Here is an 18,884-nt window from a genome sequence, read left to right on the forward strand (position 1 = left end):
GGAAATGGTTGTGAAGGTACGTGGCGTGTACAAAATGAATGACTGTGATGAAGCTGTGGTGTCAATCCTTAGTACTTTAACACACATAAATAGTGACACTCTTTAGAGGCTTAGCCAAGCTGGAAATAATGAAAAAAAAAGTTGAATGCCTTTTAAAGTTCTGCATTAAGCGTTTATAAAATGTTTGTTTCGCATAATTTATGTGCTTTCATTGACTTGTTCCGTTGAATTTGACGAGGTCTTGTGTGTACTTTTCGAAATTTGAGCGGTAGCCTCTGCATATAAAAATATTGACGCAAACTAGCGCGATACCTCTTTTTATACTCCGTTGCACCTCGAAAAAACTGTGTTCAGTGCAAAGTAAAAAATAAAAGACAAATAGAAACTTCCGTAGTTCCACGCCAAAATTCCGCTCGCACGGAGTAAAAATTCTACTGCGATCATACGGAGCATAATAAACTCCCAACCGGGGAGTCGCTAGAGGACAAGCATTATACTCCCACCTGGGAGTTATTTCCGTTTACAGTGTTGAATAACTTGATTGCCGGCGCTATTCAAATCTGTGCACGCCATGTTTTAAAAAAAAATGTACAGATGGAACGCACATCTTGGAATCTATGCGAAAGCGAAATTCTTCCAAGGAATTTGGAATAGGTTATACATCTGCCCATTCCGTTTGGAGCAAACAAAACTGGCGCGGCGTGCTCACCCGTGCTGCGAAGTGTAACACAAGCGATGATCATCTCAAAGAGCTAGTTGGCGTTTGGAGGATAGAAGTGCGATTGTGGCCTATAGTGGCTAGCGCTGGCATGATCGAGGTTCTATCCCACAATCGGGCACGTAAGTGGTTACCTATACGGCAAGAAATGAGCAGCTATGGTCAGGAAAGTCCGGGGGAGCTCGGATTCGGAAATAAAGCTCCCCTTTGACATTTCACGTATTGCTCAACATTCAGTAACTCTGTGTTGGCAAAAAAATAAATAATCTGGACACTATATCAGCTATAGACCATGTGTGAGCACGGGTTCTTGTAGTGGCTCCTGTAGATAATAAGTATCCTCGCCATAATTATCAGTTTGAAGAGGATCATGGAAGCTCTCTTGCGATTATTGTTTGAGTGGTCTCAGCCTTGCACGCGAGTTTCCACACCATCGTAGACGCTGGCGTAGCCGCTTATGTGTACGCAAATACAACACGCTTTTCGTGTAGTTAGCTACGCCGAACACCCTAGGGCTCCTCGGTGAGCCGTGCAGCAGGCATGATTTGCGGATGCGCTAGTTCAACTTGACCGAATTATCGGCTCATACTAAGCGTTCCTCCACTTTCAATATTTTTTTGCATTGAGTCTGTGGGAAACTAACTAAATGTTTACGTATTGTTCTTCATATCCAAAAACCGGTTTTATTAACGGGAGGCTACTGGTAGTTCGTGCTAGTTTTTACTCTGTGTTTATAATTTGTGATTACTTTATTAGTCAGGATGTTCACCCAGTGCTCAATTGGTCGACAAGCAATGTATGTGTATACCAATCAATGGAATGTTCTTTGCGCCAATTGATTTGCTAGTAACGTTTGAGTTGAGTGTTACGAGCAAATGCAACTATGGAACTTGCATGTCGTGTTGTAAATTATTATTTCTTTTATTTATGACTGTCGAATGCACATTTTGTCTTTATTCCTGTTATTTGTATTACTAGTTCAACAGTATGCTAATATTATGTTGCAACTAAACCCCTCTACAATAATGCCTCATAGGCGATGTATGTATTTATTTATTTGAGTTCGAAACAAAATATAATAAAACAGCTAACTTAGTAACTCTGCCGACGGATGAACGTACGGATACGTCAAGAGCTGAAAGAGCAGCTACCGGTTTCAGAAGACGATGTAAAAAGTATTAAATACGCAGATGCGTCTCTCGCCGGAGCTTACCGGCGTCACCGTCAGGCAGTACGTCGTGCCGAATAAAAGCGGCGCCTTCAGAAAGGGCGCTCTCCCCGTCGGGGCTCACAAAAGGCGGCGACCGGCTGCTGCCGCAACGGCCGCTGCTTCGTCGAACATCTGCCACCACATGTCCCCTCCCCGCGTTCATTATTGTAGGCCGGCGGGGTGGCAACTACCCGTCTCCTTTGCAAGCTGGGTTTGCCAGGAACAAACCGTCGGCAAATAAAAGTAAAAGCGCCCACTGAGCGAAAAGAAAAAAAAAAGCTGAGCAGAATTTAACCTCACAGGAACGCTTGATCGTGCCCGCTGCCAACTTTTTGCACAGAAGACAACGGCTGGCCCGCACACGTACAGCGTCGAAACTAACGCCATGCCTTCAAACGACAGCAGTGAGAGGTCTTGTCAGAGAATTGCCCTACAGTTCGTTTCGGCGTGCTGTTTACGTACAGTCGACCACAAAATTTTAGGGGACACGGGTTCTACGACAAATGTGAATTCACGTTCCGTTAAGGCTCGAGGCTTCTAATTGTCGCATCACCGTGTAGACTGTAGGTTGCGAAAGCAACAACAGATCGAAACTCGGTATTTGAGGCTACGTACCCAGACGTCGCAGGAATTGCAACGTTTTCGCAAATCTTTCCGGTAATGTTACATGGCCGACTGCACATGCAGAGGGAACCACACTCGTTTAGATTCCAGGCGGCCGGCGGTCACTCGGCCTGAACCGGCGGCGCACTCGGCCGCCGGTCCAGGCGGCCGAGTGTGCCGCCATCTTTCGCAAGAGGAAATACATGCCGACGCCGCAATGAGACAGCACGTGGTCATGCCGCAGGCTGGGTCTATGAGCTACTGGAGAAACTTACGTGGGAAACAGGCAGCCACCGCGAAGTAGAAGCGACGAACGCTGATGCAGTCCACAGCCGGCCACTCTACGCAAATTTTATTCCGTCTGTACAATGTGTGGATACGCATTATCTATTTTGGAGCATAAAAAAGGAAAAAAAAAACATTAAGAACCGTTAAGCACACATATTATGCACCGATGGCGAAGCCAGCAGACGGAAGGAATTATGTAGAAATAAGGCACTTGACTGATTCTGGATAATATGGAAATGCTGCAGGTATGATGAGCGACTGAAATCAATGACAATTTGTTGCGATAGTTCCTATAGCTCTACAAATGTACTTTACCCGCCGTGGTTGCTCAGTGGCTATGGTGTTGGGCTGCTGAGCACGAGGTCGCGGGATCGAATCCCGGCCACGGCGGCCGCATTTCGATGGGGGCGAAATGCGAAAACACCCGTGTGCTTAGATTTAGGTGCACGTTAAAGAACCCCAGGTGGTCAAAATTTCCGGAGTCCTCCACTACGGCGTGCCTCATAATCAGAAAGTGGTTTTGGCACGTAAAACCCCAAATATTATTATTATTACAAATGTACTTTCGCCGCCATTTAGAGCGGGTATTTCGAACGGTTGTGTTGGAGCAGACATTATTTCTAGCCCCAATAAGAGCTCCGCCAGAGTCACGTTGTAGTGACGGTGAAGAACAAAAATAGTGCTAAGAATCGAGCTCTTTATCAGGCGAACTACTAGCCAGAAAGATAAGCAACACTCAAATCACAACGACAGCATAGTGGTCAGTCGTCGAATTTAATCTCACGGCTCGAGTCCGTCCACTATTTATGCATGACTCATTGTACAGTGCCTACCATGCAGCGTAATCGCTGGCATTCGTGTACATTCGAGAATGTAGTAGAACACTATTATTGATGCAAGCGCCTCTATTATTGATGACACGCCTCTTTCGCTGTAGAATGGTCGGCAACGTCCAAAATATATTTTAAATAATGGACAGGTGCTTCTTGCACAGAGCAACAGCTTGATAGCAACATAATAAACAGGGAAAGCGAACAACGGCAACGAGCAAAAGACCGACGCGTGGAAATAATCTGCGACAATCTGAACCAGGAAAATAATAAAAAAAATTATCGAATTTGTTAATTTCACAATTTTAAATTATTGTAGCAGATGAGAAGCAGAGATTCTGCACTGATCTGTTACTTATATACATAGCGAGTGTAAAGGCAAGAAATTGTAAAACATATATTTTCATTAGTAATATCTTGATGAGGGCTAGTTGGTTCATATCTAGAAGTGAGGCAAATAAGACAAGGACACGAGGAAACAAATACCACGGACGAGACAGCACTTGCCCGTGTCTTATTCGTGCTTTTCAACCTGTTCAACAAAGAAAGTACATAACACAGACACTATCTTTTGCGGTGTGCAGTCACGTCGATACTGAATCACCAACTTGCCCAAGCTTTCACTTTATCATATTTTCACTTACTATACAATCAGAAATCGAGGATTAAACTATTATGTTAACAATAAAATTATGAGGTTTTTACGTGCCGAAACCACGATCTGATTATGATGCACGCCGTAGTGGGGGACTCCGGAAATTTGGACCACCTGGGGTTCTTTAACGTGCACCTAAATCTAAGTACACGGGTGTATTCGCCTTTCGCCCGCATCGAAATGCAGCCGCCGTGGCCGGGATACGATCCCGCGACCTCGTGCTTAGCAGCCTAACGCCATAGCCACTAAGCAGCCACGGCGGGTCAGCTTTTAATGTGATCAGGGTATGTGAAATTGTTAGTTTATTAAGGCCTTGCTATGTGAGACAATATGAGTGCCCGTCACAATTAACCTATAGTGTTTACCAAACATGCAACATGCCAAATATATCAATGTAACGATGTAGCATACTCAATTTGTTGTAGCCTCGCGTTACCAATCATCAATAATTTTCTCCACATTTATATGATCAACATTCACCGAGTTGCAGGCTGGCCCTTTTCTTATGCGTCATGACGCCGCCATGTCTACTCTACTCATCATTTTTGCCTCTTTTACCAATACGGAAAGTACTCACTGGCAAAGAATGAAATCTTGAGCTATACAGCGTGTCATCTTAAATCGAAGCGAGTGAATTTGGATATTCAAAACAGAGTAAACTTATGTTTGTAGAAAATTCAGGTAAGTTGCGGAAAGAAATGAAGCTTTCAATTGAGAACTAGAGTCGCAGAAGAAAGAAGAGAAAAGAAATATGTTTCCCGATAAGCGCCGGAAAAAGGACGCGATACCATATAACTGTATTACACCTAAAGCACCAAATACCTTTTCTCCGCTTAGTTAATCAGAACGTCGCGCCGAGCCCTCAGAAAAAAAAGAAAGAAAAAAATGCGGATGCCGTATGCATTAGTACCACCCCGTCACCACCGAAGTAACCGGTGTACTCGGCTTGATTTTCTCACGAGCGGCACTCTTGCTCAGGAACGTTGGCAGCACTCTCGGGGCTATAGAGTGCACAAACATGTACATTCAGCGCCAAGCGAAGTTCTAACGTTTTGTACAAATATAACGCAAATAGTTTACCAATGCAAGAGATCAGGCTAATCGGTATTCCATAACCATATTATCGCGACAGCGTTAAGGCTCCCGTGTCGCAGAATATACAGCGTCAGACGTCGCTTCACCAAAAAAGAATTTCGAGCCACGCATACTTAACCAGGCAGGCCCTTCATGTGGCGCAAGGAAGTTACTGAACTAATTGAATTTCTCAAGATAAAATACGTAGAAAAATCGTAAAGTACGACTTACGCACAACCTAAAGGCATAATATATCGTCGGATTGTAATTTGAATATAGGAGAAAACATAATTCTGTTACGCGGAAACTCAAACACAGACCCCTTTTAACGCGACAGCGTTTTCCAGCATGCCGTTCGAGGTCTGTCTTAGGAGCGGTGCGGCCCCTTCGGTTCGCCTTCCCACCAGCGTTCGCCACCAGCGTTTCCCGGTACACATTACGGTTACATAAGATGCAGTTGACGGGAAGCGTGAGAAGCACTCAGGGATCATTGAATGATATCGCGTTCCACTCTTAAAGGAGAATATTAAGCGTCCTCCAAATTTTTGTTCTCACCGCACAGAAATCATGATATACAGAAAAGGTAGGACGAGCACAAACGCTCATTGCCAATTAAGTTTCATTAATGAGAACATATTTACACGTGGACGACATATCACATGTAGATACCGTATCAAGTGAAAGCCATATCACAAACGCATCGATGGCAAAAAAGTCACAGAGGCACTTAAAGAATCTTACGTACATTGAATGCGAAAGCATTCTGACTCTTCCGCACGATACTTTTCACTTGGTCATGTGGTCGAATTGGGCAAAGTCAGTTTTGAGGGTGAGCCACCCAAATTTTTAGGGGTTGGCCAAGTGAATTTCGGGAGTGGGCCAGGTGAGTTTTGAGCGTGGGTCGATTCAATTATCGAACTGGGCAAAGTACATTTTTTGGGTGTGGGCCATGGCGTCCTTCCGAAGCCGTGACCATTCACCGTGGGATATCGCAGTGCGAGCTGCAGCAGGTCCAGCGCCGGTCACTTGGTCACGTGGGTTTTGGTACCATCGGATGTTAACGCCGGACACTTGCCGGATTTTCTGCCTCATGAGGCATATATTGCTTTCGCATTGAAACAGAAGGTACATGACAACCCTGCGGAATAGTGAAGTGGGCACAGGTCACGTGCCCACTTCCGTCAGCCATCACCTACACATGCCACACCGAAATACCGCAATCATTGCTTTACAAACGCTCGCGTAAGAGCGGTCACCCCTATACATTTCTGCAGCTTCGATTCCCTGATTCGCTGGTCAGAATTTAGGTCTAGGCGCCCGTTCCTGCGGCTAGCGTCGGCGCTGTCACTCGTAACCGAGTGAACGAGCACAGCGGAGGAGGAAAGCGAACAAGGAGCGCAGCGTGAGATCAAAGACGGGGATAGCGAAAAGAGCGCGAGAAGGAAAGCGGAGGAGGAGTGTGCAGCGGCAGCATGAGGAGGAAAGCGTATCTAGTGTTGCGCAAGACGAGCTTTGCGGCGACGATGGATATGAAATGGCGCCACAGTAGCGTGCGCAATCTGTATGAAAACAAAGCGCTGTATCAGCGCTGTCTGCGGCTGCTGCTGTGAATTGCGACCACGCGTTACTCACGTGCCGTCTCTCGCGATATGCCGATTTGCGAGGCAGTCGCGCCACACTTCGCTCAGTTTGGAACGTGCCGCAACGAGAGAGATTCTCCGCGCCAGCCCAATATACGCTGTGAAATCAAAACAAGTATACAGCTGCGCTCAAATTGCGCATTAGGGAGTATCGCAATCGTCAGTGAACTTTTATTCTGTTTCAACGCGAGAGCGTTAAGGGCCCCGTGTCGCAGAAACGCGGCGTCAGCTGCTGAGGTCAGCCCGCGGTACTACAGTGTAATAGAATAGTGTAGCGGTACCAGCGTGTGTGACTGCAAGGGGCGAGGGCGAGCGGCTACGAGTAAGGCTCGGCGTGACGCCCCCTGGGGTGCTGACGCCGTTGACAATGGTGGCACGATTTCCCCGCGACGAAGGGCCGCTCTCGTCGTTGGTGAAATGAAAGCGCAAGAAAAGGGTAGTGCCGCGCAAGACGCTCTGCGCGGCGACGATGGCTACGATATGGCGCCAGATCGAGCAGCGCGTCGTCTTTTGTACGGAAACAAAGCGCTGCATGAGCGGAGGTCTGTCTGCGGCGGCTGCTCTGAATCGCGCCCACGCGTCACGCACGCGCTGCCTCTCTCGCGAGCTCTCGATTAGCGAGACGGCGGCGTCACATTTCGCTCCGTTTGCATTGTATCACACTAGACAGACTGTCCGCGCCAGTCCCTCCTACGTGCTACTTACAGCGTCCTTTCTAATATAAACCGTATACGTATATAAATAATTATAATACAGAATATTGACACACGAAATGAAAATACGCATAGAGCTGCGCTTAAATTTCGCCTTAGGGGGTATCGTAATCGTTGATTTATGTTTCGTGGCGTGCTCAGCCAGAAACCGGCAGCCGGAAAAGGGATTTGTGTTGGAGTTTATGTGTAACAGAATTAGGTTTTTTTCGTATATTCGAATTACAATCTGATGCTATCATGTCTGTAGGTTGCGTGTAAGTCGTACTTTATGAATTTTGTGAAACAGTTTACCTGGAGAACTTCAATTCTGAAACGCACTTGCGCCAGGCTGAGGGTCTACAAGGATAAGAATGAATGAGAATGGACCTCGAACGGCAGCTCGAAAAGGGCGTTGTCTTTCAGTTTCCAGGTAACAGAACTGTTTTCTCGTAAATTCGTATTACAATCCGAAGCTATCATGTCTACAGCTTGTGCGTAAGTCGTACTTTACGCATTTTCTGGCGAAACTAGGTTTTAAACAATAATTCAGTTCAATAAGGAACTTGCGTTTGGCGGACGGCCTAGAAGAATTACGATGCTGCACCTCGCACACGTGTGCGTGCGCGCGTGACGTACGTCGCTTGTGGTAGCGGTGCTTGCGTAACGTCGTCTAATGTCAGCTCGTGTGGTGGCTTCGCTGTACATCCACTTTCACGGAGCGGAATGGAGGCAGACTGTTTTTAACTGAACGGCACACTTCTCGAACTAAAGTTTAGAACCACAACTTTTACAATGCACAATAATAAAAGTTAGGTCTGGAAGTTAGGTCTAGTGCTTGTCTCAGCCCTTATGTGTCTGCGGTTTTTGTGCGCCAAATAAAGTTTGGTTATCAGATACAAAATAACGTTGCCGTCAGTATCATCGACATCAATCACAATAACACGTCCCACACCTCTAAAACAGATATTGTCATTTTACAGCGAACGTGTATACTATACTAGGACGTGTGTGATATATACCATGCAACAATGATGAGCTTTCAGAGAAACGGGGAAAGAGAAGAAAGATTCCCAGGTGTCCCTTGGCTATCGCCATAAGAGACGCGAAGGCGAAAGCCTCGTCAAGCCTTCAGTAATTCACCGTAATCCACATTAATCCGCCGCAATCCTCTTTAATCCACCCTAATCTTCCTTCATCCATCTTAATCGACCTTAATCCACTCTAGTCCACCTTAATCGTCCTTCATTCACCTTAATAGACTTTAATCCATCTTAATCCAATCACAAATAAATCATTAACTTTACTATACATTAATCATCTCTTATGTACGGCTGAACATGGTTTGGTTCGCTTCTGACCTTCCTTGGGTCCCGTGATATCTCCTGTACCTCACAATGCGACCTTGAAACATATTGAAGACTTTCGCCTTAACAGAGACGCGTTGTCAAAAACTGCGTATACAGCAAGCATCCGCGCCACGTAGGAGACCTTCGCAGGAATCTATGAATTGCAGACGTGCACACTAGCACGAAGAATACACCGCACTGCATTTCGCTGACGGTGTTAAGCATAACACAAAAACTTGCCGCAAGATAATTTGCGGCATGGTTTGAAGGAAACGCCAGAAGGTCCATGTTTTATTTGATGATGGTGTTGGCGATGTAAAAAGAAAATTGTTTGGAAATTACTGTGTATAAAATTTTACTTACTTTAGCTGATAGCTGGTTTCCTTTCGCGTAATTACGCTGTGGAAATAGCAACTGCCATAAAAGCGTTTTTCATTAATATCAAATCGGTAGGGACCCTTGAACAAATTTGTGGAGTTCCAAAAAGTGTTTACTTTGTGATTGTACAACTGACTTATGTCCTGTAAATTTCGAGCAGCGACGAATGTTTAAATTAAAAAGAATGTTCCTTTTTCTTAGTATTTTACGCGCCTGCGGATCAGTAAGGTCACTAATGCCCAATTGTGCTATACATAGTGATCAATGATTTCAAGGCCGCGTAAGTGCTATATTTCTTTAAATTTACTTTTATTTTTCCTTTTTTTGTGTGTGTGCAGGCGGCTAGTCACGCGGCACGTTTTTTACATTTTGCGGGCCTTCTTTTAGGCTTGGAAAAATCTTTCATGTAGCACGCAGAGCAATAAAAAGCTGGATTAGACAGACATTTTTCAGGATGGTCTCCAATTTTCTCAATGTCACTTTTGCTCTCATTCTAATATTTGATGAGTTGATTCATTAATAACACCTAATTATGTAATTATGCGAAATACAAGAAATAGTCTGACTTGCTCCAAGCGATGGCAAGCAACATAACTTTGCTATTTTCGAGCTACATGGCACTTTCATATTAACGCGATAGTGTTAACGGCCCCGTGTCGCAGAAAATCTGGTGTCGGCGTCCGGCGTTCCGTGAGCGAAAATTGCCGCATACATTTAGGTATATGTATATGCCACGCCTTGCTATATGACATGCGGAATATGCGAGTCATATTGCGCCACACCATTCTATCACTACGGTTGCTTGTACCTTGTTTTACATTTTTTACAAAGTTATTCCTCGGAATTTTGAGAATGACAACCCAAAAACAAAATGTCATGAAACAAAACAGCCCCACAGCGCATGCTTTCTATGTTAAACCTTCTCAGGCTGAAATATTAAGAGTGCGAAACATTAAAAAAAAACAAAATTTTGCTTTTCTTTTTTTGCGCGGCTGTGCACTATATCCGATATTTGCCCACTCAAGAGGCCGCGTTCCTACCAGAAAGCTCGCCTTCGTGCATACCGTACGCCGCCAGCGTTCCCCGGTAAAGAGTACAGTTACAAACTGCAGTTGCCTGAAAGCGTGAGTAGTCGGGGATCTCCGAATGTAAGGCGTCCTACTATTTTCACAGCGAAGCTGTTTATGGCTGGGTTCTGGCGGATCTCGTCTCCGTGGACATAGACCAACAATTTTTCACACGTGGGCCGATCCCGAAGATAGTGCAATGCCGGGCCGACCCGCGGCGGAGGTGAAGCAGGCGTTAAGCATACGCATAAAACTACGTTTTGTTAAGGAAGTAACAGAAACGCCAATGCATTTGTCCACAAAGTTCGAGAATGAATATCTCGAAACTGGTGCCATCATGAGAATTCGTTCCAAGTGGATCCGTCTTTCGAACTCCAAGGCTAGAACTTGTAAATTCCATTGTGGATAACAACGTAATTAGTTAGAAACTTAATTAGTAAATTTTGTTAATTCGTCGATTATACATTTGAATTTTTTGAGCAAGTAATGTCCGCCTCTTCAGGTAGACCAGCTCATAAACTAGAATTGTGCTATCTGCCACAGACAACCTTTCAAAAATTGTTTAAAGTGTTTGCTGAAACACCTCGTATAAGTAACCCCTGTAGCATGCTAACCGACGCAGTAGTGCACGTGAACCTCTGCTGTGCGTAATAAAAAATTTTACCGGCGGTTACGATACTCCCTAATGCAAAATTTGAGAGCAGCTCTACACGTGTTTTCATCTTGCGATATATTGAGGCATCGCACCGATTACAGCACCGAATGGCAGAGCCGCGACCAGTGGCGTAGCAACAGGGGGGCGCCGGGGGCCCCGGGTGCAAGGGGCCAGCGGGAGGGGGGGGGGGGTGTCATACGCCTGAAGACACCCCTTTTTCCGCCGGCTTGACTGGGCGTAAATGGCAAAGAATGCTCCGGTATCCAGTAGCTCGAGCTCATGTACCCGATGCGTTGCGCCGCAGAATTGTCGGCTGCAGCTCTATCATAAACACCCCATGAAATAATTGCACGAATGTGCGGGCTAAAAAAATTTAATTCCCAAAATGGTCGCTAAACTATTCGCCTTAGCGGAATGTTTCATGTGGGGTGTGCCGTGCGTTCATGCTGGGAGCAGGAGTCGCTAAACATACAGTGAGGCGTTGAGGCGCTTGGGTCCCTCTTCCGTTCAGAACGCGCAGCGAAGACGAACTGACACTGAAAAACTTTATTGTTTGAAGTATATACAGGGAGCGTGTGGAGCAGTCTTTAAGGGGCCGTTCCTTATAGAAACTAGGTGGGCACCTCATTACAGGCACCCATTGGCTGTAGCCGCGGCTCGGGCACGGCCGACCAGGGCCTTCTGGCTCGCCAGGTCGGAGCACCCGAGCTGGGCCGCCTCCCAGTCCTCCCGGGTAGGGTTGGGTATAGGGGGAAGGTGAGGGGTTGATTGGCATGCCCACACCATGTGGAAAATGTCCGAAGATTTTTCCTCACAGTGCGGGCACTTCCCTGTGCACGCAGGGTCGAAATGTTTTTGGATTGCCGGGCACAACAGTGTTTTAGTGTAGAGGCGAAGGAGTAAACGCTCATCCGCCTTCGTGAGGCCCTTACAGGGCTTAGGAAAGATTGCATGGCCATATTGGTAGTGTTGGGTGATTTCCTTGAAGGTAAATACCGGATTGGGGTCGGAGTCCGCAGCGACGGGAAGCGAAGGCGATGCCCGGAGAGTGAGCGCGCGGGCAGCGGCGTCGGCCGCTTCGTTGCCCTCGAGACCCTCGTGCGCGGGAGTCCATACTATCGTGCGGGGCGCGGGGACCCCGAGATAATTGCTGCCTTGAAGTAAGCGGTACGCCAAATAGGGAATAAAGCCCCTTTCAATGTTCCTGATCCTGAGTACTCTGATCTGATCGTATTCTGTGATGGGTCCATTTGGTAGGGACAGTTCGATTTTGGTAGTGCACTTCGGCGAGGGGCGAATGTGCACAAATTGCGATTTGGCCGGGGAGCATTGAAGGCCGCAGCGGCGGGCGTAGGCATCCACGATCTCCGCCGCTTGCTGCAGGTTGGCTTCAATGTCTCCTACCGATCCATGTTTAGCCCAGATGGTGATGTCGTCGGCATACAGCGCGTGCTGTATGCCTTCTACATTCTCCAGCTGAGCCGGAAGTTTCAGCATTGCCAAATTGAATAGTAGGGGTGAGAGGACCGCGCCCTGCGGGGTACCTCTGGTGCCTAATTGGTAGGGGCCGTGTTCTTCATCTTGTATCCGGATGTACGATTGCCTGTCGGAGAGAAATTGTTTAACGTACTGAAACGTGTTGTGTCCACAGTTGGTTTGGGAGAGGTGTGTCAGAATTATGTCGTGTGTGACATTGTCGAAAGCCCCCTTCAAATCGAGGGCGAGTACTGCCTTGTCATTGAGGGAGTATTCGACGGGATTTAGAATTTCGCGGTCTAGTTGAAGCAGAACATCTTGCGCGGACCGGTGCGGGCGGAACCCGAACATGGTGTCTGCGAAAACGTTTTGGTTTTCCAGATACTCGGACAGCCTATCTCGCACCATAGTCTCCATCAGCTTTCCCGCACAAGACGTGAGGGAGATTGGGCGGAGGTTGTCCGTGGTTATGGCTTTGCCGGCTTTCGGAATGAAAGTGACCAGCGCGGTCTTCCATTCGATTGGGAGGATTGCCTCACCGAGCCAGATTGAGTTTATGTATGCGAGGAGCGCCTCGTAGGCCGGGTCGGGAAGGTTGGCAAGTAGTTTCACTGTTATTTTGTCTCTTCCCGGCGCCGTTCCTCGCTTCATTTTAGTGAGGGCCGCCTTCAGGTCATGGAGCTGGAACGGTTGGTCCAGCTCCGCGTTCTCGGAACCTGCATACGAGTACGCTGGCCCTCGGGGGTCCTGTTGTATACAAAGGTATTGATCGCGTAGTTTGCATGCTAATTTTGAGATGTCTCCGTCGAAGCTATGGATAGCCCGTTGGAGATGTTTTTGTGTCTCGGCTCTGGTTTGAGTCGGATCGATCAAGGCGCGAAAGAGACGCCAGGTGCACCGGCTAGACATTTGTCTAGCGGCCGTCTTGCATCGGTCCACCCAATTCGAGTCGGCGAGCTGGGCCGCGTACTCTGCCGCTCGTTGGGTGAGCTCGGCGATGCGAATTTTGAGCCTCCGATTGTGTTTTTGGCGGCGCCACCTACGGACGAGACTGTGCCGCGCCTCCCATAGGTGCAGGAGGTGGTTGTCGACCTCCGGCGTGGCCTCCGATAGTTGAACTTGAGTTTCCGCCGAACGAAGGTGCGCAACCAATTCTTGCGACCACGCGTGGTAACCTTGTTCGTGGATAGGGGCCGAATTAGTGTAGTTTTGCCGGAACTTGGTCCAGTCGGGTAGGCGGGCTTGGGCGTGGGATCTTGCCAATGGTTTGCTTCTGACTGTTGTGTTGAGTATGCAGTGGTCACTGCCGAGGGTTTCCTCGGTGTTGGCCCATTCTGCGTGTCTAATGTTTTTGGTGAAGGTAAGGTCCGGACACGTGTCCCGAGTCACGGAGTTACCCACCCGCGTTGGATGTGCAGGGTCGGTGTGAAGAGTCAGGCCCAGCGTGGACGCAAGTTCCGCTAGCTTGCGCCCGCGCTTTTCTTCACGCATGTACCCCCAGAGTGTGCTGTGAGCGTTGAAATCGCCCACGATCACCAGGGGGTCCCTGCCCGCAGCCTTCAGGCAGCGACTGAAGAGGGCTGCGAAAGTTACATTTTTGAGCTTGGGAGAACAATAGATGTTGAGTATATGTAATGGTGCGTTTTGTTTCTTAAGCGGAAGAAGGGTGACCATCACATAGGAATAATCAGTATTGAGTTCCAAATCAACCTGGTTGGCTGTATAATTTTTGTGCACGCAGATACAGGAAGAGGGGTCCTGCTGGAACGTGGTATAATTTGTAAGGGTGGCGCCGCTCCCTGGCTCCTGGAGGGCAACCACCGCGGGGAGTGAAGCGAATGTTGACAGGAAAAGCCGGAGGTCCGCCCGCTTGGCGCGGGAGCGGAATCCCCGGCAGTTCCATTGGGTAATTTGGATGGGGGTGGCCGAATTGGTACGGAGAGAACGCTTAATTTGAGGGCTGTCCGCCATGGTCATTGAAGGGAAAGACCGATTGAAGGGACGCTGCTCCGGAGCCAGCACTCGCGGGGAGGGGAGCATCCTCCAGTCCGGAGAGCGAGCAGCTGTCATTGTCTTCTACTTCAATTTCAATGGTGCGTCGCGACGTTTTCGGACAGCGGCCAGACACGTCTTTTATAAGACCGCCGGTTCGTCGGACGCCACGCGAGGATTGAGCGATGTGCTGTGCGACGATTGTCGGTATGCTTTCAGTTATTTTGGCGATGGCGGAGGTGATTGCCGCGGAAATTTGACTTTCTAGGGTGTTGAAACGGGCATCTATGCGGGCCTCTAGACGGGCCTCAAGTGCAGCTTCCACGCTCAGTGCTGCATTCGGTGCCGCGGGCTCACTCTCCATAGCCTCAGTTGCGGGGGTAGAGGGGGGAGTGGTAGGCTGTTTTGACTGCGATTCCAGGAGCGTAATTTTTTTGAGCAGCATCTCAATTTGGCCCTCGAGAGCTGCAATCTTGGCTTGCTCGGCACTGCGTGCCGCAGGGGGGGAGGAGGTAGGGGAAGAGGAGGCAGCCCTGCCCGTACCGCTCACCTGCGTTCCGTGTTTCACGGCGTTGGCCCAGGCCCTGGCCTCGCCTCGTGGTGGCGACGTCGACAGTTTTCCAGTGTCGCCGTGTGGTGGCGGCTGCGTCGGCGGTCGCGTGCCGGCTCCTCCGGTAGAGCTTCTCGGTGCCGGCTTCTCGGTGTTGCTGTCGTCCCGGCTCGGTGACTCACCGGGGAGGCCAAGATGGCGGCTCTTGTTCTTGGCCGCCATTTTCCTCTTTGTCCCGCCCTTCGGGGCGGCCATCTTGTGTGTGCGGAATTTTGCCGCACACTCACGTGAGTTTGTGGCGTGTCCGCCGCCACAAACAGAGCACCGTGGAACACACTCGTGAGGGGCCCGCACCCCCTCCACAAGCGGGGCTTGTTGCCCGCAGAGTCCGCACGTGTTCTGCTGCGTGTTGGGACAAGCATCCGCTCGGTGGCCGACAGCCCCACACAGGCCGCAGGCCGGGATTGTCCGGTAGTAGGTTTGCACTGGGATGAGCATGTTCTCATAGTGCACAAAACGCGGTTTCTCCCTCCCGGCGAAGGTTACCCGAGCTTTGTTAGAGGAGCCGAATTTCCTCACCTCGACAATGGTGCCTGCTCTCCATTGCACCTGCTCTCGAAGCGATTCAGTGGTGTCAGAGTTGCTGACGGCGATGACGCCGTGGCAGATATCGCCTCCGTCTTGCCTAAGGTATCCGTGGAGCGGAATCGGCCCACGGTCGGTGTTGATTGAGAAGTCCCCGAGGAGCCGATCTGCCGCTGCCGGGTTCGGGGTGTGGATCAATATCAGGTTTTGTTCACGGGACGGCAGAACCGTAACAGACCTTGCCACCTCAGGCCCGAGGTAGGCCGTAATGGCGGCACCGTAGCGGTTCTCCGAGAAGGCTTGATGCAGCGACACATGTTCGCGTGGCTTGAGCACGACCACGAAGTCGTCAGGGCCCGGTTTTGGAAATGGCCGAGGCTTCCATTTGGTAAGGGCCTTGCGTTTGCTTCCCGCAGCGCGCGAAGCGGGAGGCTGCGTCTTGCCGGCCGGTGTGCCGGAGGCTGAAGCGGCGATGGACGCCGCCGTCTTGGCTTGAACGAGCGAGCGACGCGCGACCGCTTCATTGAGAGATTGGTGCCGAAATGTCGGAATAGGAGCGGAATTTTGATCTTCTGATGTTGAAACCGTCGTCCAGGCCATGGCGTCGGGATCGTAACCCCTCAGGAATGACGCGGCAGCCGCCATTTTACCTCGGGAGGCCGGTTCCACGCCGCCGGGAGTCGGCGTCGCCGTGTGGCCTAACGGCGTCGCCCACGTAGGCGGGTGTAATTCGGTCGTAAAATCTTCAAAAGTGGTCCCACCTGGTGAACATTAGTATCCACGTGGTCCAGACGGTTTGCTGCGTCGATTGACGTCGGTCTTGCTGGGGTGCAGAGGATTGAGCCGTGACTCCAGCCGAAAATCGACGGAGCCGACACACCACACGTCTTACGCCGTCGCGCGCAAGCAGCCTCTCCAAGACGAACAAAGACAGCAGTAAGAGGGCGTTCAACGAGCGCGCCCGGCGCTCTCGTTTATGGTGCAGCGTTCGTTAAGAGCGACGTTGCATAAGTGCGGCCGTGAAAAGTCGCGAATGGGATTCTCTGGATCGTCTTCAGACTGGGTGCGGCCGAAGAGTCTGGCGGCGTATGACTCGACAGGCTGTATATAGTTGCGGGCGCCGCGATGTTCAGCTCGCTTTTACTTCCCCTCTCCTGCTCGCTCCGAGAAGCCGCTGCGAAACCTGCCGTTATGTTTCACGCTTTCCTTCTTACCCTCGAAAGTTTCAGAAAACTGTTGTTATTGTGTGACTTCATATCATAAGTACAGTGTCTGTGTCAGCTGCACAGAATTAAATAAAAACGTGAATTTTGTAAGGATATTTCCGGATATTCTGTGAAGTTATGTGTCTGTGATTACTAGGAACTCGGTAGCGTGAAAAATATGGCAGGTAAGTAATAACCATATCCTTAATAATCCCCTAATTAGTACTTATAGAGGAAGCACTTCAATTCCAGAATTGAGGATTCAAAGTCATATTATTTACTCAACAAAAACTTCTTAAACAAAATCGTTTTGGGTGCTACAAACTACAGTACTTTGGCACTGCGGGCGGCGCCCAGTATGGCAGTAGCGAAAGAAATATGAAATAGTGGACCAATGAGGTTGATCCCTCAACCCTCTCCATTGCGAGTGCAGACCAACAGGTTTCGCTGGCACGGGCTTCATCGAGGTTCTCTTTTTTTTTTTATGGTGACGCCAAGAAACGACGCGAAGCGTTCTCTATTCTGTTCCCAATCTTTTGGTGGTACCGCAGCTAGGATAATCACGTTCGTCCGTATAGCAGCAAATAAAAACAAGGCTTTATTGATCACAATAAAGAGAAGTCGTAACTGTCATAACATTGGCGCCCGCGCAGCAGGGAGGCAGGTGGTGTTTTCCGTTTTTCTATTATGGTGGGGAGATCAGCGTCACTGAAACACAATTTAATTTTCGTTTTCGTTCAGGGCTGCCACAGCCAAAATACTGCGGGCCATGGTACCTACGACGACTTTTGTGAAGTTGTTGTTGGGTAAGATATGAATGTCGGCCTTCAATTTTACAAATGCAATGTTGCCGCTAAAATTGGTAATTAAAACTTTAAAAAAATTTTTTTTTACTTGTGACGTGAGCCGTATTTGCCACGATGCGGCATTTGTTTTGGTTGCCAAGCCTTACAGTCTGACGGAAGATGTGCACATGCGCTTATCACAAGTTATCAGTGCAGCACACTGTGTTATTTGGCGCAGAAAAAAACCGCGTGTATTGGCCTCGAGCTCCACCACTGGAAAAGCTGGCGCCACCGTCGGCGTGACGTGCTATTAGGCATCACGTGGACATAGCGGCCGCGTCGGCTGCTTCGGGAGCGCCGAAGCGAGCTGAAAAGGAAAGTTTAAGTTCCCTCGTACGCTGCGGTCCTCATTTATTGGCGGGATTTTCCCGCTTCGAGTGTCTCCTTTACAACGATTGAAAGCACTAGAAAGGGTAGTGGCTACCTTTGAAGGTGCGAAACATGATAGGCTACTGCTCGGTGCCGCAGTGCCGGACGTACGCAACGGAGCCCGGTGTTAGCCTTATTAGACAGTTTTAATACTGCGTCATGACGATACGTACGCAGCACGCAAGGGCTTTGCGGAACGTAGGAGCGCGTGTCGCGTTAGGGCTTTTAGCTTTTAGTACTGCGAAATGCCTACGTACGTAAGATGGCGAGCGTTAGACGCCGGGCGCGTCGGAGCGCATTGGCCGTGTCCGCCAGGACGTCGAACCGTCGGCCAAACTAGACGCTGTTGATCTCGCTAACGTGATGTAACGTGTGGGCGCGTTACCGCTTCGTCGAACTATATTTAGGCCTTTAAGAGCCTCTACATTTAATGCGGATATAATGCACGAATCACATCGAGAAAAATAAAAACCGAGTACTTGCTTTCTGGGGCTGGCACGGTCGTTTGCGACAAACTGCGACAAAAACAGGTCGAGCCTTTCACGCAAACAGCACACACTGAACACTTTCTCAAAAACAAAGTTCCTATTTTTGCTATGCATTCCCAACGATCAGGATCTAGGAATGGGTTCTGCGCGTTCACTTCAAGCAGCAAAACCAAATCGGAGGCCATTGAGAAGTACCGCCTTCCGCTGGTCGCCTTTGA

At 49.0% G+C, this 18,884-nt stretch overlaps 1 protein-coding gene across 1 annotated transcript; it reads right to left on the reverse strand.

The window, feature by feature from the left end:
• Positions 1 to 14,476: 14,476 nt before the first annotated feature.
• LOC142563524 (uncharacterized) lies at positions 14,477 to 16,680 on the reverse strand. Its single transcript, XM_075674071.1, has one exon. The coding sequence runs from the start codon at positions 16,402 to 16,404 to the stop codon at positions 14,581 to 14,583; it is 1,824 nt and encodes a 607-aa protein (XP_075530186.1). The 5' UTR covers positions 16,405 to 16,680; the 3' UTR covers positions 14,477 to 14,580.
• Positions 16,681 to 18,884: the final 2,204 nt, after the last annotated feature.

Source organism: Dermacentor variabilis, chromosome 11 (genome assembly GCF_050947875.1).
Source record: "Dermacentor variabilis isolate Ectoservices chromosome 11, ASM5094787v1, whole genome shotgun sequence".
Lineage (NCBI taxonomy): Eukaryota > Metazoa > Arthropoda > Arachnida > Ixodida > Ixodidae > Dermacentor > Dermacentor variabilis.